Consider the following 24,187-nt stretch of genomic DNA (forward strand, 5'->3'; position numbering starts at 1 on the left):
GCCTTAGCTATACCACAGACAGAGAGAGACAGAAAGAGAGAGACAGAGAGACAGAGAGAGAGAGAGAGAGAGGGACAGAGAGAGAGAGACAAAGAGAGAGAAAGAGAGAGAGAGACAAAGAAAGAGAGAAAGAGAGAGAGAGACAGAGAGACAGAGAAAGAGAGAGACAGAGAAAAAGAGAGAGAGAGAGTGACAGACAGAGAAAGAGAGAGAGAGAGAGAGAGTGACAGACAGAGAAAGAGAGAGAGAGAGAGTGACAGACAGAGAAAGAGAGAGAGAGAGAGTGACAGACAGAGAAAGAGAGATAGAGAGAGAGACATACAGAGAAAGAGAGAGAAAGAGAGAGACAGAGAAAGAGAGAGACAGAGAAAGAGAGAGAAAGCGAGAGAGAGAGAGAAAGCGAGATCAGTGGAGTACGTAGAGGGTGCTTGGCTTTCAGATCAGTCAGGTAAATTGCTTGCTGTTCCTAATTCCTGACAGCCAATGATGTACTGTAATCTTTAGGTTTAACTGAGAGTGCCAGTGAGAGACTGGGGAGTGTTAATTAACCACGACTACATCAGCTAACCTTGATAAATAACTCTGCTTGTACAGACGGGCTGTGCCAGCTTGAGACACACACAGACAGACACAGATCAGCACCCTGTCTGCTAAATGATGCCATCGGGTGCCCTTTTCAGTCCGAAGGAAACACAGTTGAAAACCAAATCAAAAGTTGGTTCAACAGGTACTGAGAACTGATGCTACATAGTGAACAAGAGGGCACGACAAAACCTATTCCCCCTCAGGAGACTGAAAAGATTTGGCATGGGTCCTCAGATCCTCAAAAGGTTCTACAGCTGCACCATCGAGAGCATCCTGGCTGGTTGCATCACTGCCTGGTACGGCAACTGTTCGGCCTCCGACCGCAAGGCACTACAGAGGGTAGTGCTTACGGCTCAGTACATCACCAGGGGCAAAGCTTCCTGCCATCCAGGACCTCTATACCAGGCGGTGTCAGAGGAAGGCCCTAAAAATGGTCAAAGACTCCATCTACCCTAGTCTTAGACTGTTCTCTCTGCTACCGCACGGCAAGTGGTACCGGAGCGACAAGTCTAGGTCCAAGAGGCTTCTAAACAACTTCAGTGCCCGACCTCACTAATGCTCTTGTGGCTGAATGGAAGCAAGTCCCCGCAGCGATGTTCCAACATCTAGTGGAAAGCCTTCCCAGAAGAGTGGAGACTGTTATAGCAGCAAAGGGAGGAGACCAACTCCATATTAATGGCCATGATTTTGGAATGAGCTGTTTGAAAAGCAGGTGTTCACATGTGGCCATGTAGTGTATATCGATATTTGACTCCAAGTTTTTTGGCTTCTGTAGGTAGCGTCAGCTAGCACTGGTCTGTAGGTAGCGTCAGCTAGCGCTGGTCTGTAGGTAGCGTCAGTTAGCGCTAGTCTGTAGGTAGCGTCAGCTAGCGCTGGTCTGTAGGTAGCGTCAGCTAGCGCTAGTCTGTAGGTAGCGTCAGCTAGCGCTGGTTTGTAGGTAGCGTCAGCTAGCGCTGGTCTGTAGGTAGCGTCAGTTAGCGCTAGTCTGTAGGTAGCGTCAGCTAGCGCTGGTCTGTAGGTAGCGTCAGCTAGCGCTAGTCTGTAGGTAGCGTCAGCTAGCGCTAGTCTGTAGGTAGCGTCAGCTAGCGCTAGTTTGTAGGTAGCGTCAGCTAGCGCTGGTCTGTAGGTAGCGTCAGCTAGCGCTGGTCTGTAGGTAGCGTCAGCTAGCGCTGATCTGTAGGTAGCGTTAGCTAGCGCTGGTCTGTAGGTAGCGTTAGCTAGCGCTGGTCTGTAGGTAGCGTCAGCTAGCGCTGGTCTGTAGGTAGCGTCAGCTAGCGCTGGTCTGTAGGTAGCGTCAGCTAGCGCTGGTTTGTAGGTAGCGTCAGCTAGCGCTGGTCTGTAGGTAGCGTCAGTTAGCGCTGGTCTGTAGGTAGCGTCAGTTAGCGCTGGTCTGTAGGTAGCGTCAGCTAGCGCTAGTCTGTAGGTAGCGTCAGTTATCGCTAGTCTGTAGGTAGCGTCAGCTAGCGCTAGTCTGTAGGTAGCGTCAGCTAGCGCTAGTCTGTAGGTAGCGTCAGCTAGCGCTGGTCTGTAGGTAGCATCAGCTAGCGCTGGTCTGTAGGTAGCGTCAGTTAGCGCTGGTCTGTAGGTAGCGTCAGTTAGCGCTGGTCTGTAGGTAGCGTCAGCTAGCGCTAGTCTGTAGGTAGCGTCAGCTAGCGCTGGTCTGTAGGTAGCGTCAGTTAGCGCTGGTCTGTAGGTAGCGTCAGTTATCGCTAGTCTGTAGGTAGCGTCAGCTAGCGCTAGTCTGTAGGTAGCGTCAGTTAGCGCTGGTCTGTAGGTAGCGTCAGTTAGCGCTAGTCTGTAGGTAGCGTTAGCTAGCGCTAGTCGGCTGTACCTGCGCCCAAACTTTTTAAATAGTGAGCCAACATGTATTCAGCACTTTTATGTCCATGACTGATCAAAACTAGTTTTCTCATGACTCTCTCTTGTCTCTCTGCAGCAGCAGACATATGGTGAACAATATGTTTGGAACATCGAATCGCAATAAAATCTCAGTATTGAATCACACTACATATAGAATCACAACACATATCGTATCGTCGTGTCGGTACCTAAACATGGTGATAATATTGTATGGAGAGGTCCCTGGTAATTCCCTGCCCTAACTCATAGCGCATCAGGAAGAATGATAAAAGACTAGCTTTATACTGATGTGTTGTTGACCTTACAGTCACGCTATCTGTCCCTTCAGGGATGCTAGACACAGGCTATTGTGCCCCGCTATAGGGACACAGATACATTAAGATATTGGGGTCTTTTTTCATTGCCAAAGTGACTGCAGTAAAGCAACCAACACTGTGGGATAACACAGTAGGTGGGGTGGTTCAACAGCTAGCCTACTTCCTTTTCTCCAGCTGATGTAATATGGATGGAAGGACTTTAAGTCTTTAAGCCAGGTTCTTATGTCCTTAGAGAAACACAGAGACTTAAAGTAACAACACATTCTATCTACTCTGGCTTATTGGCATAGGCTAAAGATATACTCTGATTTTCCTAAACACAAGAGTCCAGCATCAGTACAGAGCTATAGAAACAGAGATATAGAACAGAGTTATAGAAACAGAGATATAGAACAGAGTTATAGAAACAGAGTTATAGAAACAGAGTTATAGAAACAGAAATATAGAAACAGAGTTATAGAAACAGAGTATAGAGCTATAGAAACAGAGTTATAGAAACAGAGTATAGAGATATAGAAACAGAGTTATAGAAACAGAGTTATAGAAACAGAAATATAGAAACAGAGTTATAGAAACAGAGTTATAGAAACAGAGTGAGATTACGTCAGAAAGAATGATCCAGAAATCACTTAATTTGTTACGTATTGTCTCTTCCTTCATACCCACTCTAGGTATTGTCCTTCATACCCACTCTAGGTACCGGTCCTTCATACCCACTCTAGGTACTGGTCCTTCATACCCACTCTAGGTATCTATCCTTCATACCCACTCTAGGTACTGGTCCTTCATACCCACTCTAGGTACCGGTCTTTCATACCCACTCTAGGTACCGGTCCTTCATACCCACTCTAGGTACCGGTCCTTCATACCCACTCTAGGTATCCATCTTTCATACCCACTCTAGGTACTGGTCCTTCCTACCCACTCTAGGTACTGGTCCTTCATACCCACTCTAGGTATCTGTCCTTCATACCCACTCTAAGTACCGGTCCTTCATACCCACTCTAGGTACCGGTCCTTCATACCCACTCTAGGTACTGGTCCTTCATACCCACTCTAGGTACTGGTCCTTCATACCCACTCTAGGTATCTGTCCTTCATACCCACTCTAGGTACTGGTCCTTCATACCCACTCTAGGTACCGGTCCTTCATACCCACTCTAGGTACTGGTCCTTCATACCCACTCTAGGTATCTGTCCTTCATACCCACTCTAGGTACTGGTCCTTCATACCCACTCTAGGTACCGGTCCTTCATACCCACTCTAGGTACCGGTCCTTCCTACCCACCCTAGGTATCCATCCTTCATACCCACCCTAGGTACCGGTCCTTCATACCCACTCTAGGTATCTATCCTTCATACCCACTCTAGGTACTGGTCCTTCATACCCACTCTAGGTATCTATCACTACTTTAGACCCACTCTAGGTATCTATCACTACTTTAGACCCACTCTAGGTACTGGTCCTTCATACCCACTCTAGGTACTGGTCCTTCATACCCACTCTAGGTACTGGTCCTTCATACCCACTCTAGGTACCGGTCCTTCATACCCACTCTAGGTATCTATCACTACTTTAGACCCACCCTAGGTATCTATCCTTCATACCCACTCTAGGTACCGATCCTTCATACCCACTCTAGGTACCGGTCCTTCATACCCACTCTAGGTATCTATCACTACTTTAGACCCACCCTAGGTATCTATCCTTCATACCCACTCTAGGTATCCATCCTTCATACCCACTCTAGGTACCGGTCCTTCATACCCACTCTAGGTACCGGTCCTTCCTACCCACTCTAGGTACCGGTCCTTCATACCCACTCTAGGTATCTATCCTTCATACCCACTCTAGGTATCTATCCTTCATACCCACTCTAGGTATCTATCCTTCATACCCACTCTAGGTACCGGTCCTTCATACCCACTCTAGGTACCGGTCCTTCATACCCACTCTAGGTACCGGTCCTTCATACCCACTCTAGGTACCGGTCCTTCATACCCACTCTAGGTACCGGTCCTTCCTACCCACTCTAGGTACCGGTCCTTCCTACCCACTCTAGGTACCGGTCCTTCCTACCCACTCTAGGTACCGGTCCTTCATACCCACTCTAGGTACCGGTCCTTCATACCCACTCTAGGTATCTATCCTTCATACCCACTCTAGGTATCTATCCTTCATACCCACTCTAGGTATCTATCCTTCATACCCATTCTAGGTACTGGTCCTTCATACCCACTCTAGGTACCGGTCCTTCATACCCACTCTAGGTACCCGTCCTTCAGACCCACTCTAGGTACCCGTCCTTCAGACCCACTCTAGGTATCCATCACTACTTTAGACCAGGGCCCTTCAGGACAAAGAGAATAGTGTTCCATTTGGAACATCCACTAGATAATTCCTTCACTACCTGGCAGAAAACCATTCTTCAGAGAGCTTAAGGCTTCAAGGCAAGGCAGCCAACAGGTTTGCGAAATCCTTGTGTTTTTTTGTTGTCCTGGCCTGTTTTTCATTCACAGGCAGCTCTTTGCTTTGGGAAGCGCCAGTAGGTGCTTTGATGTTGTGACTCATCAGAAGATGAAGACAGCCAATTGCTTTCACCTTAATAATAAGCTCCCCATCCCCCGTTCTGTGTATTAGAGAAATTACAGGAAATACATAGTCAGTGGAACGACTGAATACGTTCAACTGAAATGTGTCTTCTGCATTTAACCCAACCCCTCTGAATCAGAGAGGTGTGTCTTCTGCATTTAACCCCTGAACCCCTCTGAATCAGAGAGGTGTGTCTTCTGCATTTAACCCCTGAACCCCTCTGAATCAGAGAGGTGTGTCTTCTGCATTTAACCCCTGAACCCCTCTGAATCAGAGAGGTGTGTCTTCTGCATTTAACCCCTGAACCCCTCTGAATCAGAGAGGTGTGTCTTCTGCATTTAACCCCTGAACCCCTCTGAATCAGAGAGGTGTGTCTTCTGCATTTAACCCCTGAACCCCTCTGAATCAGAGAGGTGTGTCTTCTGCATTTAACCCCTGAACCCCTCTGAATCAGAGAGGTGTGTCTTCTGCATTTAACCCCTGAACCCCTCTGAATCAGAGAGGTGTGTCTTCTGCATTTAACCCCTGAACCCCTCTGAATCAGAGAGGTGTGTCTTCTGCATTTAACCCCTGAACCCCTCTGAATCAGAGAGGTGTGTCTTCTGCATTTAACCCCTGAACCCCTCTGAATCAGAGAGGTGTGTCTTCCTCATTTAACCCAACCCCTCTGAATCAGAGAGGTGTGTCTTCTGCATTTAACCCCTGAACCCCTCTGAATCAGAGAGGTGTGTCTTCTGCATTTAACCCAACCCCTCTGAATCAGAGAGGTGTGTCTTCTGCATTTAACCCAACCCCTCTGAATCAGAGAGGTGTGTCTTCTGCATTTAACCCCTGAACCCCTCTGAATCAGAGAGGTGTGTCTTCTGCATTTAACCCAACCCCTCTGAATCAGAGAGGTGTGTCTTCTGCATTTAACCCCTGAACCCCTCTGAATCAGAGAGGAGCGGGGGGCGGAGGGAGCAGAGGAGAGGAGAGATTAACCTTTTTTATCATTTGCATTTTCCTCCCCCACAAAAACATTAGCTCCGTTTTTCCAGTTTGACACTCCTGGAGTTAATTGAATTCCTGTTAACTTTATCACGGTGGAATGTCAATTAAAGAGGAGCTCTAATTGAGATTCATTCAGTCCAGGGATCTAGTAACGCACAACATAGGGATGGAGGCAGGTGAGGAACGGACTTTCCCTCAGTAGTAGCTGGTAAAGAGGCAGGTCATTAAGACAGACTTTCCCTCAGTAGTAGCTGGTAAAGATGCAGGTCATTAAGACAGACTTTCCCTCAGTAGTAGCTGGTAAAGATGCAGGTCATTAAGACAGACTTTCCCTCAGTAGTAGCTGGTAAAGAGGCAGGTCATTAAGACAGACTTTCCCTCAGTAGTAGCTGGTAAAGATGCAGGTCATTAAGACAGACTTTCCCTCAGTAGTAGCTGGTAAAGATGCAGGTCATTAAGACAGACTTTCCCTCAGTAGTAGCTGGTAAAGATGCAGGTCATTAAGACAGACTTTCCCTCAGTAGTAGCTGGTAAAGAGGCAGGTCATTAAGACAGACTTTCCCTCAGTAGTAGCTGGTAAAGATGCAGGTCATTAAGACAGACTTTCCCTCAGTAGTAGCTGGTAAAGAGGCAGGTCATTAAGACAGACTTTCCCTCAGTAGTAGCTGGTAAAGATGCAGGTCATTAAGACAGACTTTCCCTCAGTAGTAGCTGAGTACTACCTAAACCAACGGTTACTGTACGTAACCTAGCCCTACCTAAACCAATGGTTACTGTACGTAACCTAGCCCTACCTAAACCAATGGTTACTGTACGTAACCTAGCCCTACCTAAACCAATGGTTACTGTACGTAACCTAGCCCTGCCTAAACCAACAGTTACAGTACGTAACCTAGCCCTACCTAAACCAACAGTTACTGTACGTAACCTAGCCCTACCTAAACCAACGGTTACTGTACGTAACCTAGCCCTGCCTAAACCAACGGTTACTGTACGTAACCTAGCCCTGCCTAAACCAACGGTTACTGTACGTAACCTAGCCCTGCCTAAACCAATGGTTACTGTACGTAACCTAGCCCTACCTAAACCAACGGTTACTGTACGTAACCTAGCCCTACCTAAACCAACGGTTACTATACGTAACCTAGCCCTACCTAAACCAACGGTTACTGGGATAGAACATGGCATAGGCCTATAGCCCAGCTTAGCCCAATGGTTTATGTGATATTACAGATGACATAGACAGTAACAGTGTTTGTTATGACAAACACCCTGTAAGCCCAATCTTTGCATCTGCCAGTAAGTGACTATTAAACCCCTTACTTAAAGGCTGGTCAGGACTTAGTGCTGTTACATCAATCCTCTGAGACCACAGCCCACTCAACACACAGCCAGCCAGAAAGCCAGCCACCCAACACACAGCCAGACAGACAGACAGCCAGCCAGCCAGCCCACTCAACACACAGCCAGCCATCCAACACACAGCCAGATAGACAGCCAGCCAGCCACCCAACACACAGCCAGACAGACAGCCAGCCAGCCAGCCACTCAACACACAGCCAGACAGCCAGCCAGCCACCCAACACACAGCCAGACAGCCAGCCAGCCAGCCACTCAACACACAGCCAGCCAGAAAGCCAGCCACTCAACACACAGCCAGCCAGAAAGCCAGCCACCCAACACACAGCCAGACAGCCAGACCACTCAACACACAGCCAGCCAGAAAGCCAGCCATCCAACACACAGCCAGATAGACAGCCAGCCAGCCAGCCAACACACAGACAGCCAGCCAGCCAGCCACTCAACACACAGCCAGACAGCCAGCCAGCCACTCAACACACAGCCAGACAGCCAGCCAGCCACCCAACACACAGCCAGCCAGCCACTCAACACACAGCCAGCCAGAAAGCCAGCCACCCAACACACAGCCAGACAGACAGACAGCCAGCCAGCCACTCAACACACAGCCAGCCAGAAAGCCAGCCACCCAACACACAGCCAGCCAGCCAGCCATCCACCCAACACACAGCCAGCCAGACAGCCAGCCAGCCAGCCATCCACCCAACACACAGCCAGCCAGAAAGCCAGCCACCCAACACACAGCCAGAAAGCCAGCCAGCCAGCCACTCAACACACAGCCAGACAGCCAGCCAGCCAACACAGACAGACAGCTAGCCAGCCACCCAACTCATAGCCAGCCAGCCACCCAACACACAGCCAGACAGCCAGCCAGACAGCCAGCCAGCCAACACACAGACAGACAACCAGCCAGCCAGCCAACACACACACAGCCAGCCAGCCAACACACAGACAGACAGCCAACACACAGACAGACAGCCAGACAGCCAGCCAGCCAACACACAGACAGACAGCCAGCCAGACAGCCAACACACAGACAGACAGCCAGACAGCCAACCAACACACAGACAGCCAGCCAGCCAACACACAGAAAGACAGACAGACAGCCAACACACAGACAGCCAGCCAACACACAGACAGACAGCCAGACAGCCAACACACAGACAGCCAGCCAGCCAACACACACACAGACAGACAGCCAGACAGCCAACACACAGCCAGCCAGCCAACACACAGCCAGCCAGCCTAACAACAGTGTGAAAACAGCCCACCCACTGACATTCAGGAGACATCCTGCCACCCACTGACATTCAGGAGACACCCTGCCCATTTGTAGGCCTAATACATTACAAAATACTCTGTTCCCAGATTTAGCCTAGGCCTAATTGATGTTTCTGTTTTGCAATCCCTGAGTCAATGTAAGCCTAAGCCTGTGAAATGACCATGTATTTGTTTTGTTTCCAAATCTAAAGCAGTCCATCCGATGTTATGTGTCTATTTCCAACCTCCCACCCCTGACATAGACTGTTCTCTCTGCTACAGCACGGCAACCGGTACCGGAGCGCCAAGTCTAGGTCCAAGAGGCTCCTAAATAGCTTCTACCCCCAAGCAATAAGACTTCTGAACAGCTAATCAAATGGCTACCCAGACTTTTTGCATTTCCCCCCTCCCCCCGGAACGCTGCTATGCATAGTCACTTTAATAACTCTACCTACATGGTACATATTACCTCAAATACCTCGACACCAGTGCCACCGCACATTGACTCTGTACCGGTACCCCCTATATACAGCCCCACTATTGTTATTTACTGCTGCTCTTTAATTATTTGTTAATCTTATTTTCTTAAAACTGCATTGTTGGTTAAGGGCTTGTAAGTAAGCATTTCACTGTAAGGTTGTATTCGGCGCATGTGACAAATAAGATTTTGATTTGATATCCGTTAGCTTTGCTGAAGAAGACAGAAATTTCATACATTACTTAGTCTTTCTCATAGCCTACATTCTGCATCATCTTCTATTCTGACTAGGCTACATTCTGCATCATCTTCTATTCTGGCGAGGCTACATTCTGCATCATCTTCTATTCTGACGAGGCTACATTCTGCATCATCTTCTATTCTGACGAGGCTACATTCTGCATCATCTTCTATTCTGACGAGGCTACATTCTGCATCATCTTCTATTCTGGCGAGGCTACATTCTGCATCATCTTCTATTCTGACGAGGCTACATTCTGCATCATCTTCTATTCTGACGAGGCTACATTCTGCATCATCTTCTATTCTGACGAGGCTACATTCTGCATCATCTTCTATTCTGACGAGGCTACATTCTGCATCATCTTCTATTCTGACGAGGCTACATTCTGCATCATCTTCTATTCTGACGAGGCTACATTCTGCATCATCTTCTATTCTGACGAGGCTACATTCTGCATCATCTTCTATTCTGACTAGGCTACATTCTGCATCATCTTCTATTCTGACGAGGCTACATTCTGCATCATCTTCTATTCTGACGAGGCTACATTCTGCATCATCTTCTATTCTGACGAGGCTACATTCTGCATCATCTTCTATTCTGACGAGGCTACATTCTGCATCATCTTCTATTCTGACTAGGCTACATTCTGCATCATCTTCTATTCTGACGAGGCTACATTCTGCATCATCTTCTATTCTGACGAGGCTACATTCTGCATCATCTTCTATTCTGACGAGGCTACATTCTGCATCATCTTCTATTCTGACGAGGCTACATTCTGCATCATCTTCTATTCTGACGAGGCTACATTCTGCATCATCTTCTATTCTGACTAGGCTACATTCTGCATCATCTTCTATTCTGACTAGGCTACATTCTCATGTATGTACTGGTTCCCCTGTCTGAAGTCTGGTTCTCCTTTAAAATGTCCTATCCCTGGACACTGACATCTGCACTTCTATCATTAGGCTGTTGCCTTTGCTTTGAAGCCCATCAGTGGTGCAGCTGCTGCCTCTCTGCACAGTGAGAAAGGACCCCTGGGCTTTGGCAAGGCCTTGGTCTTCGTCCTAAATTGCACCCTATTCCCTATGTAGTGTACTACTTTGACCAGGGCCCTGAGCCCTGCTTCTGGTACTCTAATCTTCATGCTGTGTGGTTCAAAGGCAGGACTCGACTGTTGACTGACTACCTTTACGTATTTCTCTCTCACGTGTGACAGTGTTTTTCCTTGCGTGGTCAACATGTTTTCCTCCTTTAACATTCCGATACAGAGGACACCGTTGGTTAAAACGGGAACAAACACGGCATGGCAGACTGCTTACATTTTTCCTCTCTCGAACAATTGTTTTACTATTTTCCATAAATCATGACAACTGAGTTTGTGTTGAACACTGACAATGTTTGTCAGGATTAGCTTAGTTATTGACGTACAGGATAGAATAAAATCGAATATGATAGGATAGAATCGAGACTGTTGACTGGCTCCAGAAGAGGAAAGGTGCAGTCTACTGAGTGAGTATATAAACACCTCTCTGGTATATGTGGCAGTGAGGTTTCCAAACCACATGGGTAGGTTGTGTCTATCTTCCTGTCAGAGTGTGATGGTAGGATTTGATCTGACTTGTCTGTTCTGTATGGTGTCGCCACTTTAATCTCTCGTGAGGAAATACACGATGAAATCCATCTTAATAGCCTGAAGTTAACTCATAGCTGATGTCTCCATCATTCCAGCATGCAAGAAAGTATGCAAGAATTTGGAGACGTTTTTACACATCTGCTTTCCATACAGCTGTTTCCACAGCACAAACAGCGTACTTGTTGTGTTGCCACCAAGACATCCCAGTGAATACAAAATCTAAATCACTTTTTCCACTATACTCACTTCAGCTCAATCTAAACAGTAGGGTCAACTTTGTTTCCTCAGTCAAAAACCACGATGCTGTTTCCTCAATCTTGAGCGTGTAACTAATGGTGTACTCTTGTTTGCACATTCATCAAGCCTGCTGCAAATAACTGCATAGCTCTGCCAAGCAGAAGTAACACATGGTTTTCTTCCCCCGCTTAAATTATTTATTCTGACAGAGGAAGATATTTAGCTTCATTTTAAGACTATCTGACCCACACATGACTTTATTATAGTCCAAGACAAAAATCTATTGACACTATATAACCAATCAGTCAATCCTTATGTCCCTGCATAGGGTCATAGTCGGTCATTGACCGCTTGCCTTCACAACATGTTGCGCCGCTCCAGAGAACCTGACGTGCCACACAGGTGGGTTCTATAAACGGGTCCCATACTGTGATTCCATGCTCTAGAGCACGAATATAAAGCTAACTATATTCATTATGCACAGTTATCCACCACCTTGACAGACTGACAGCAACACGTGGCATGTCATATGCATACGCATGAAGGTATTACAGAAGCCGACTAGCTACTAAATCAATGACAATGCAGCTTTAAAAGCAGGACACACTGAGGCTGGTACAAGCAAACGCTCCACACGGGCTGGTACTGTCTGTCTGGACAGTTATCCGGTGAATTCACTGCATGAATTCTGCTCAAATTCACATAGGGGTACCCCACTAAACTGATAGTGACAGCCTGGAATAAAACACCGTTCGCCCTAGTTAGCCTGGCTACAGCCGGTTACCTCACATTAGCTAGCAAACTCGTAGCTAAACCCTTAACAACTCCTCACAAAATAACGGTTTAATTAACATCATACTTACTCCACTAGCAAATGCGATATCACTCCTCGTCCAACTTCGGCAGGATTTCTTCAAAAACACACTGGCATTATAAAACAGTCAATATTTTAATCAGCCGTTGATATCTAGAAATAGACTATAATATTTATATCCAGCTCTCTTCATAGCGCCGACCCGGCTCCGTCTTCCGCCATTTTGGTTGTGATGGGGAATACGTTGCGTACCGCAGTTTTGTTTGGCTGCTGTCGGGTCACCCTATGTCATTATAGGAAGCACCAAAATAACATTTCATTGTGTTATAGCTGTGTAAAAGATGTATGAACTACACTATCTATAAACTAATAATTAACTTTTTACAAACTAAGTTATAAAACTTTGATTGTAAAGATTCTGACTTGCAAGCCTACACAAGTACTGGTAAAATACATAAAAATGATTAGGACTATATATAAAATACATATAATACATGATATACATAATTGTAAGTATACTTTAATGTGAAGTGTTAATAAAAATGTTAATTTCCTAGACAAAAACAAAATATATATATAAACGCAACATAAAACATTAATTTTTTTTATTTAATAAAATGAAACAATTTCAAAGATTTTACTGAGTTACAGTTCCTGGATTTCACATGACTGGGAATACAGAAATGCATATGCTCTGTTGGTCACAGAGAAAAGGTAGGGGGTGTGGATCAGAAAACCAGTCAGTATCTGGTGTGACCACCATTTGCCTCATGCAGGGCAACACATCTCCTTCACATAGAGTTGATCAGGCTGTTGATTGTGGCCTGTGGAATGTTGTCCCACTCTTCTTCAATGGCTGTGCAAAATTATTGGATATTGGCGGAAACTGGAACACGCTGTCGTACACATAGATCCAGAGCAACCCAAACATGCACAATGGGTGACATGTCTGGTGAGTATGCAGGCCATGGAAGAACTGGGAGATTTTCAGGAATTGTGTACAGATCCTTGCAACATGGGGCCGTGCATTATCATGCTGAAACATGAGGCGATGGCAGCAGATGAATGGCACGACAATGGGCCTCAGGTTTTGGTCACGGTATCTCTGTGCATTGACATTGCCATCGATAAAATGCAATTGTCTTCGGTGTCCGTAGTTTATGCCTGCCCATACCATAACCCCACCTCCACCATGCAGCGCTCTGTTTACAACGTTGACATCAGCAAACTGCTCTCACACACAACACCGTACCCGCTGTCTGCTATCCGCAAGGTACAGTTGAAATGGGATTCATCAGCGAAGAGCAGACTTCTCCAGCATATGATATGTCACACCTGTCAGATGGATGGATTATCTTGGCAAAAGACAAATGCTCACTTACAGGGATGTAAACAAATGTGTGCACAAAATTGACCATTTCCCGGGGTCGTTTATTTCAGCTCATGAAACATGGGACGAACATTTTACATGTTGCGTTTAGATTTTTCTTCAGTGTAGATAGCCTAGCCCTAGATCCTATCATAATTATAATTCCCCCGCGGAGTTTAGTACTAGAAAGGTAGCCTAATCAGAACTAGTCTGCCACCTAGTGGCAAATCACATTATTCTTAAAATCCAATTTAGTTTTTTTTTATGTGGGTTTTCATGGGTTTTTTATGTGGATGTATACACTTAGTGTACAAAACATTAGTAGCACCGTCCTAATATTAAATTGCACCCACTTTTTTGCCCTCAGAATAGCATGAATTCGTCGGGCCATGGGCTCTACAAGGTGTCGAAAGCGTTCTTCTACACTTGAATTGAAGTGGAATTTACTGGTGACTTCAGAAAGGGTTCATAGCTTTCAACTAGATTCACCTGGTTAGTCATGAAATTAGCAGGTGTTCGTGATGTTTTATACAAGTAGTGTATTTTGATCGGCTTTCTAATGGCACCTCCCATCAGAACATACCTTCTCTGTGGATCTGCGCCGTATTTCAGGGGGAAAAATTAGGTTCTACCGAGATTTGAACTCGGATCGCAGGATTCAGAGTCCTGAGTGCTAACCATTACACCATAGAACCCCGTGCTACATAATCATTCATATTGTGTATATAAATGTTATCTATGTAATAAGAATACCACTGCACTGTAGTGGTTATTTTCTGTGGCGGAGTACTACTTCACTGGTGCATTTTTATTTGAAGTGCCTGCAATTCATATCGTTACAAGGAATATCGGCCTTTTTGTTTCTCCCCCTCCCCTAGCTAGACAACGTCACAACAAAATCCCGGAAGTGTCAGTCTGAAAACAGACCCGTCGCCGTTAGCTAACGGAGCGTTTCAAAATCTATTTGCTAAATCGTCGCATTTTAAACAGCTTATACAAACGAAATACTCATATATTTTACAAAATGGGAACCAGAGATGATGAATACGATTATCTGTTTAAAGGTATCATTACAGCATGATTCTCGATATCAAAGCTAGCTTGGTAGCTAACGTTAGCTAGGCAGCTGTTTAGCTAACGTTAACAGTCAAACCTTTCAATTTGTGTCTGTGAAGTATAATATAGGTGTGTGAATAGCACTGACACATTATTTGTTTTACAAACGAAAACTACATATTGATGATAAATTATAAACGTAAATTGTGAAGCAGTTGGATTGCAACGTTAGCTACGCAAACGCCTAACGTTAGTACGTTAGCAGCTGTTTCTAAACAATGCTGACTTTTGTATGATTAAGTGACGTCGGGGTGTTTCCCGAGATAGCTAAATTGCTAGTTTAGCTAGCCAGCTGGTTAGCTTAGCTACATGCAGCGAACATTGGTTATTATCTAGCTACATTCATCCGTAGATAAATAATGTGACGTTATAATCTCCCTTTCCTGTTTTTTTTCCCTCTGTGCTGTTTAATCTAAATTTCACAGATGTCACGTGTTGTGGCTATCTGTTTTGTTGTTTTCTATTTGAAGTTGATTTAACATAAAAAGCCTAAGACTAAGAATTAACGTTAGCTACACTCCACTGTGGATGATAGACTAAGAATTAACGTTAGCTACACTCCATTGGGGATGATAGACTAAGAATTAACGTTAGCTACACTCCGCTGTGGATGTTTGACCGTGTCACTGCAAAAGTGAATGGTGGTGGTCAGATATTTTATGTGATGGAATCTTGTCTATGTAGCTACACGTGATGTAACTAAGTCATATCCCCATGTAATTGCTACACATTGACCTTTTGGTAGGGCCTGATTAATGCAGGAGGTTACATGGGTTGAAGCCCTGGGGGCCAAAACCGCAGGGGCCCATGAGGCAGAGAAAAATTCAAGCGTGTGTGTGTGTAATCCGGCCCTGACCTTTTGGGGTCAATAAAGATTTTTATTGAATTGAATCCATCAGCCATTAACGTTGTGTTCCAGTGGTTCTGATAGGAGACTCGGGTGTGGGCAAGAGCAACCTGCTCTCTCGTTTCACCCGGAATGAGTTTAACCTGGAGAGTAAGAGCACCATTGGAGTGGAGTTTGCTACCCGCAGTATCCAGGTTGATGGGAAAACGGTGAAGGCTCAGATCTGGGACACGGCAGGACAGGAGCGCTACCGGGCTATCACCTCAGCGTGAGTATGCTGTAGGGTAAAGTTGCCCCTAGATGCTGATCTGGGGTCAGTTTAGCGTTTTCCCCCACTAATGGTTAACGCTAGGATTGGGGAAGGTAAGCTGATCCTAGATCTGTACCAGAGTTTACAATAGGAAGATTTGGCGCTGGACAAGTGACCGGGAAGAATTTTATTTATTGAACCTTTGAGAAATTTACCGGTCATCCATATGTAATATATTACATTTAGCAGACTCCAGTTACAGTCATGTAATATATTATATTTAGCAGACTCCACTTACAGTCATGTAATATATTACATTTATCAGGCTCCACTTACAGTCATGTAATATATGCCATTTAGCAGACTCCACTTACAGTCATGTAATATATTCCATTTAGCTGACTCCACATACAGTCATGTAATATATTCCATTTAGCAGACTCCACATACAGTAATGTAATATATTTCATTTATCAGACTCCACATACAGTAATGTAATATATTCCATTTATCAGACTCCACTTAGTCATGTAATATATTCCATTTATCAGACTCCACATACAGTCATGTAATATATTCCATTTAGCAGACTCCACATACAGTCATGTAATATATTCCATTTAGCAGACTCCACATACAGTAATGTAATATATTACATTTAGCAGACTCCACTTACAGTCATGTAATATATTCCATTTAGCAGACTCCACATACAGTCATGTAATATTCCATTTAGCAGACTCCACTTAGTCATGTAATATATTCCATTTATTAGACCCACTTAGTCATGTAATATATTCCATTTACACCAACGCAGGCAGCGCCATCAATAAACGAGGAATGTTGGCCAAATGAGCCTCATTTACATGTCCTTAAAAACAGCCTGTAACTAATTACAAAACACTATTCCTTGTGTTTCGATGTGTAGCATATGCAGAACTTTATAGCCTATTGTTTTTTTGGTTTTTACTTTCCTAAAACAATAATTGTCCATTTCACTGTTCAGTTGTCTGAGATTTGACCACTGAATGCATTAGGGCGTTGCATTAGGACGTTGCATTAGGGCATTGCATTAGGGCGTTGCATTAGGGCGTTGCATTAGGACGTTGCATTAGGGCATTGCATTAGGGCGTTGCATTAGGGCGTTGCATTAGGACGTTGCATTAGGGCATTGCATTAGGGCATTGCATTAGGGCGTTGCATTAGGACGTTGCATTAGGGCATTGCATTAGGGCATTGCATTAGGGCGTTGCATTAGGGCGTTGCATTAGGGCATTGCATTAGGGCATTGCATTAGGGCGTTGCATTAGGGCATTGCATTAGGGCATTGCATTAGGGCATTGCATTAGGGCATTGCATTAGGGCATTGCATTAGGGCATTGCATTAGGGCATTGCATTAGGGCGTTGCATTAGGACGTTGCATTAGGACGTTGCGTCAGGGCATTGCGTCAGGGCATTGCGTCAGGGCATTGCGTCAGGGCATTATTTTGGGTATTGTGTGTAGATGGGTGAGGGAAAAAACATAAATTGTATCAATTTTGTATCCAACAAAATGTGGAATAAGTCAATGGGTATGAATACCTTCTGAAGGCACTGTATGTACAGTATGTATGTATGTATGTATGTATGTATGTGTGTGTATGTCTGTCTGTCTGTCTGTCTGCCTGCCTGCCTGCCTGCCTGCCTGCCTGCCTTCCTCCCTGCCTGCCTGCCTGCCTGCCTGCCTGCCTGCCTGCCTGCCTGCCTGCATGTACAGTATGCATGTACAGTATGCATGCATGTATGTATGTATGTATGTATGCATGCATGTATGCATGCATGTATGTACAGTATGCATGTATGTATGTACAGTATGCATGCATGTATGTACAGTATGCATGCATGTATGTACAGTATGCATGCATGTATGTACAGTATGTATGCATGCATGTATGTACAGTATGTATGCATGCATGTATGTACAGTATGTATGTATGTATGTATGATGAGAAGCTTAGCCCCAGAGTGGGAGATATGCCGGCGGGGGGGTGTTCAATAGAGATGAAATTACCTGCATCTCTATGTGTTCTAATATTATAGGAGGATTTATTTTGGGCGAATTCACCACCTGAGGAAGTGGAAACTCAAAACACCTTTAGCTAGATCACTGACTCTAAAGATAACAACCAATTTATAGTAGCCATGTATTAATCTAACAGTACATTTAATGTAAAAAACCCATTGCAATTGTAGCCTACCGTCCAATGAGGTCCAATATCGTCTATGCACTCACAATGGCCAATGTGCATTTCACGCCCCCCGTATCTCAAAGCCGTATCAAATATATGTTTTTAAAATAGTTGCAATTGAGCTCATAATTGAGAGTTCCTTTCACCATGTAAAAGTAGCTAAAACCATTGTCTTCTACTGTAAACAGTACTATCATGTCCTAGTGGATAGGAGTCCAGTCAGACACAGTACTATCGTGTCCTAGTGGATAGGAGTCCAGTCAGACACAGTACTATCATGTCCTAGTGGATAGGAGTCCAGTCAGACACAGTACTATCGTGTCCTAGTGGATAGGAGTCCAGTCAGACACAGTACTATCGTGTCCTAGTGGATAGGAGTCCAGTCAGACACAGTACTATCATGTCCTAGTGGATAGGAGTCCAGTCAGACACAGTACTATCGTGTCCTAGTGGATAGGAGTCCAGTCAGACACAGTACTATCGTGTCCTAGTGGATAGGAGTCCAGTCAGACACAGTACTATCATGTCCTAGTGGATAGGAGTCCAGTCAGACACAGTACTATCATGTCCTAGTGGATAGGAGTCCAGTCAGACACAGTACTATCGTGTCCTAGTGGATAGGAGTCCAGTCAGACACAGTACTATCATGTCCTAGTGGATAGGAGTCCAGTCAGACACAGTACTATCGTGTCCTAGTGGATAGGAGTCCAGTCAGACACAGTACTATCGTGTCCTAGTGGATAGGAGTCCAGTCAGACACAGTACTATCGTGTCCTAGTGGATAGGAGTCCAGTCAGACACAGTACTATCGTGTCCTAGTGGATAGGAGTCCAGTCAGACAGAGTACTATCATGTCCTAGTGGATAGGAGTCCAGTCAGACACAGTACTATCGTGTCCTAGTGGATAGGAGTCCAGTCAGACACAGTACTATCGTGTCCTAGTGGATAGGAGTCCAGTCAGACACAGTACTATCGTGTCCTAGTGGATAGGAGTCCAGTCAGACACAGTACTATCGTGTCCTAGTGGATAGGAGTCCAGTCAGACACAGTACTATCGTGTCCTAGTGGATAGGAGTCCAGTCAGACACAGTACTATCATGTCCTAGTGGATAGGAGTCCAGTCAGACACAGTACTATCGTGTCCTAGTGGATAGGAGTCCAGTCAGACACAGTACTATCGTGTCCTAGTGGATAGGAGTCCAGTCAGACACAGTACTATCGTGTCCTAGTGGATAGGAGTCCAGTCAGACACAGTACTATCGTGTCCTAGTGGATAGGAGTCCAGTCAGACACAGTACTATCGTGTCCTAGTGGATAGGAGTCCAGTCAGACACAGTACTATCGTGTCCTAGTGGATAGGAGTCCAGTCAGACACAGTACTATCATGTCCTAGTGGATAGGAGTCCAGTCAGACACAGTACTATCGTGTCCTAGTGGATAGGAGTCCAGTCAGACACAGTACTATCATGTCCTAGTGGATAGGAGTCCAGTCAGACACAGTACTATCGTGTCCTAGTGGATAGGAGTCCAGTCAGACACAGTACTATCGTGTCCTAGTGGATAGGAGTCCAGTCAGACACAGTACTATCGTGTCCTAGTGGATAGGAGTCCAGTCAGACAAAGTACTATCGTGTCCTAGTGGATAGGAGTCCAGTCAGACAGAGTACTATCGTGTCCTAGTGGATAGGAGTCCAGTCAGACACAGTACTATCGTGTCCTAGTGGATAGGAGTCCAGTCAGACACAGTACTATCGTGTCCTAGTGGATAGGAGTCCAGTCAGACACAGTACTATCGTGTCCTAGTGGATAGGAGTCCAGTCACACAGTACTATCGTGTCCTAGTGGATAGGAGTCCAGTCACACAGTACTATCGTGTCCTAGTGGATAGGAGTCCAGTCAGACACAGTACTATCATGTCCTAGTGGATAGGAGTCCAGTCAGACACAGTACTATCGTGTCCTAGTGGATAGGAGTCCAGTCAGACACAGTACTATCGTGTCCTAGTGGATAGGAGTCCAGTCAGACACAGTACTATCGTGTCCTAGTGGATAGGAGTCAAAGACACAGTACTATCTTGTCCTAGTGGATAGGAGTCCAGTCAGACACAGTACTATCGTGTCCTAGTGGATAGGAGTCCAGTCAGACACAGTACTATCGTGTCCTAGTGGATAGGAGTCCAGTCAGACACAGTACTATCGTGTCCTAGTGGATAGGAGTCCAGTCAGACACAGTACTATCATGTCCTAGTGGATAGGAGTCCAGTCAGACACAGTACTATCATGTCCTAGTGGATAGGAGTCCAGTCAGACACAGTACTATCGTGTCCTAGTGGATAGGAGTCCAGTCAGACACAGTACTATCGTGTCCTAGCTGATAGGAGTCAAAGACACAGTACTATCGTGTCCTAGTGGATAAGAGTCCAGTCAGACACAGTACTATCATGTCCTAGTGGATAGGAGTCCAGTCAGACACAGTACTATCGTGTCCTAGTGGATAGGAGTCCAGTCAGACACAGTACTATCGTGTCCTAGTGGATAGGAGTCCAGTCAGACACAGTACTATCATGTCCTAGTGGATAGGAGTCCAGTCAGACACAGTACTATCATGTCCTAGTGGATAGGAGTCCAGTCAGACACAGTACTATCGTGTCCTAGTGGATAGGAGTCAGACACAGTACTATCGTGTCCTAGTGGATAGGAGTCAGACACAGTACTATCATGTCCTAGTGGATAGGAGTCCAGTCACACAGTACTATCGTGTCCTAGTGGATAGGAGTCCTGTCAGACACAGTACTATCGTGTCCTAGTGGATAGGAGTCCTGTCAGACACAGTACTATCATGTCCTTGTGGATAGGAGTCCAGTCAGACACAGTACTATCGTGTCCTAGTGGATAGGAGTCCAGTCACACAGTACTATCGTGTCCTAGTGGATAGGAGTCAAAGACACAGTACTATCGTGTCCTAGTGGATAGGACTCCAGTCACACAGTACTATCGTGTCCTAGTGGATAGGAGTCCAGTCAGACACAGTACTATCGTGTCCTAGTGGATAGGAGTCAAAGACACAGTACTATCGTGTCCTAGTGGATAGGAGTCAAAGACACAGTACTATTATGTCCTAGTGGATAGGAGTCCAGTCACACAGTACTATCGTGTCCTAGTGGATAGGAGTCAGACACAGTACTATCGTGTCCTAGTGGATAGGAGTCCAGTCAGTCACAGTACTATCATGTCCTAGTGGATAGGAGTCCAGTCAGACACAGTACTATCGTGTCCTAGTGGATAGGAGTCCAGTCACACAGTACTATCGTGTCCTAGTGGATAGGAGTCCAGTCACACAGTACTATCGTGTCCTAGTGGATAGGAGTCCAGTCAGACACAGTACTATCATGTCCTAGTGGATAGGAGTCCAGTCAGACACAGTACTATCGTGTCCTAGTGGATAGGAGTCCAGTCAGACACAGTACTATCGTGTCCTAGTGGATAGGAGTCCAGTCAGACACAGTACTATCGTGTCCTAGTGGATAGGAGTCAAAGACACAGTACTATCTTGTCCTAGTGGATAGGAGTCCAGTCAGACACAGTACTATCGTGTCCTAGTGGATAGGAGTCCAGTCAGACACAGTACTATCGTGTCCTAGTGGATAGGAGTCAGACACAGTACTATCATGTCCTAGTGGATAGGAGTCCAGTCAGACACAGTACTATCATGTCCTAGTGGATAGGAGTCCAGTCAGACAGAGTACTATCATGTCCTAGTGGATAGGAGTCAAAGACACAGTACTATCGTGTCCTAGTGGATAGGAGTCCAGTCACACAGTACTATCGTGTCCTAGTGGATAGGAGTCCAGTCAGACAGTACTATCATGTCCTAGTGGATAGGAGTCCCGTCAGACACAGTACTATCGTGTCCTAGTGGATAGGAATCCCGTCAGACACAGTACTATCGTGTCCTAGTGGATAGGAGTCCAGTCAGACACAGTACTATCATGTCCTAGTGGATAGGAGTCCAGTCAGACACAGTACTATCGTGTCCTAGTGGATAGGAGTCCAGTCAGACACAGTACTATCGTGTCCTAGTGGATAGGAGTCCAGTCAGACACAGTACTATCATGTCCTAGTGGATAGGAGTCCAGTCAGACACAGTACTATCGTGTCCTAGTGGATAGGAGTCCAGTCAGACACAGTACTATCGTGTCCTAGCTGATAGGAGTCAAAGACACAGTACTATCGTGTCCTAGTGGATAAGAGTCCAGTCAGACACAGTACTATCATGTCCTAGTGGATAGGAGTCCAGTCAGACACAGTACTATCGTGTCCTAGTGGATAGGAGTCCAGTCAGACACAGTACTATCGTGTCCTAGTGGATAGGAGTCCAGTCAGACACAGTACTATCATGTCCTAGTGGATAGGAGTCCAGTCAGACACAGTACTATCATGTCCTAGTGGATAGGAGTCCAGTCAGACACAGTACTATCATGTCCTAGTGGATAGGAGTCCAGTCAGACACAGTACTATCGTGTCCTAGTGGATAGGAGTCAGACACAGTACTATCATGTCCTAGTGGATTGGAGTCCAGTCACACAGTACTATCATGTCCTAGTGGATAGTCCAGTCAGACACAGTACTATCGTGTCCTAGTGGATAGGAGTCCTGTCAGACACAGTACTATCATGTCCTAGTGGATAGGAGTCCAGTCAGACACAGTACTATCGTGTCCTAGTGGATAGGAGTCCAGTCAGACACAGTACTATCGTGTCCTAGTGGATAGGAGTCCAGTCAGACACAGTACTATCGTGTCCTAGCTGATAGGAGTCAAAGACACAGTACTATCGTGTCCTAGTGGATAAGAGTCCAGTCAGACACAGTACTATCATGTCCTAGTGGATAGGAGTCCAGTCAGACACAGTACTATCGTGTCCTAGTGGATAGGAGTCCAGTCAGACACAGTACTATCGTGTCCTAGTGGATAGGAGTCCAGTCAGACACAGTACTATCATGTCCTAGTGGATAGGAGTCCAGTCAGACACAGTACTATCATGTCCTAGTGGATAGGAGTCCAGTCAGACACAGTACTATCATGTCCTAGTGGATAGGAGTCCAGTCAGACACAGTACTATCGTGTCCTAGTGGATAGGAGTCAGACACAGTACTATCATGTCCTAGTGGATTGGAGTCCAGTCACACAGTACTATCATGTCCTAGTGGATAGTCCAGTCAGACACAGTACTATCGTGTCCTAGTGGATAGGAGTCCTGTCAGACACAGTACTATCATGTCCTAGTGGATAGGAGTCCAGTCAGACACAGTACTATCGTGTCCTAGTGGATAGGAGTCCAGTCACACAGTACTATCGTGTCCTAGTGGATAGGAGTCAAAGACACAGTACTATCGTGTCCTAGTGGATAGGAGTCCAGTCACACAGTACTATCGTGTCCTAGTGGATAGGAGTCCAGTCAGACACAGTACTATCATGTCCTAGTGGATAGGAGTCAAAGACACAGTACTATCGTGTCCTAGTGGATAGGAGTCAAAGACACAGTACTATCGTGTCCTAGTGGATAGGAGTCCAGTCACACAGTACTATCGTGTCCTAGTGGATAGGAGTCCAGTCAGACAGTACTATCATGTCCTAGTGGATAGGAGTCCAGTCAGACAGTACTATCATGTCCTAGTGGATAGGAATCCCGTCAGACACAGTACTATCGTGTCCTAGTGGATAGGAGTCCAGTCAGACACAGTACTATCGTGTCCTAGCTGATAGGAGTCAAAGACACAGTACTATCGTGTCCTAGTGGATAGGAGTCCAGTCACACAGTACTATCGTGTCCTAGTGGATAGGAGTCAAAGACACAGTACTATCGTGTCCTAGTGGATAGGAGTCCAGTCACACAGTACTATCGTGTCCTAGTGGATAGGAGTCCAGTCAGACACAGTACTATCATGTCCTAGTGGATAGGAGTCAAAGACACAGTACTATCGTGTCCTAGTGGATAGGAG

The 24,187-nt window shown here is 45.6% G+C and overlaps 2 protein-coding genes and 1 non-coding gene across 10 annotated transcripts in view; 1 reads left to right on the forward strand and 2 right to left on the reverse strand.

Annotated features, from left to right (window-relative positions):
* The window catches only part of LOC129834832 (C-myc promoter-binding protein-like), a 157,071-nt gene extending 144,474 nt beyond the window's left edge, over positions 1 to 12,597 (reverse strand). For all 8 annotated transcript variants that reach the window (XR_008756311.1, XM_055900142.1, XM_055900140.1 and 5 more), the window contains exon 1: positions 12,427 to 12,597. The gene's annotated coding sequence lies outside the window, so the exon portion shown is untranslated. The remainder of the gene's footprint in view (positions 1 to 12,426) is intronic.
* Positions 12,598 to 14,369: 1,772 nt separating this feature from the next.
* trnaq-cug (transfer RNA glutamine (anticodon CUG)) lies at positions 14,370 to 14,441 on the reverse strand. Its single transcript has one exon. It is a non-coding gene; the product is annotated as a tRNA-Gln (tRNA).
* A 138-nt stretch (positions 14,442 to 14,579) lies between these two features.
* The window catches only part of LOC129834840 (ras-related protein Rab-11A), a 44,032-nt gene continuing 34,424 nt past the window's right edge, over positions 14,580 to 24,187 (forward strand). The window contains exons 1-2 of the mRNA XM_055900155.1: positions 14,580 to 14,810; positions 15,782 to 15,977. Of these exons, the coding sequence (XP_055756130.1) occupies positions 14,771 to 14,810; positions 15,782 to 15,977 (236 nt within the window). The 5' untranslated portion in view covers positions 14,580 to 14,770. The remainder of the gene's footprint in view (positions 14,811 to 15,781; positions 15,978 to 24,187) is intronic.

This window comes from Salvelinus fontinalis, chromosome 35 (assembly GCF_029448725.1).
Source record: "Salvelinus fontinalis isolate EN_2023a chromosome 35, ASM2944872v1, whole genome shotgun sequence".
In the NCBI taxonomy this organism is placed as follows: Eukaryota; Metazoa; Chordata; class Actinopteri; order Salmoniformes; family Salmonidae; genus Salvelinus; species Salvelinus fontinalis.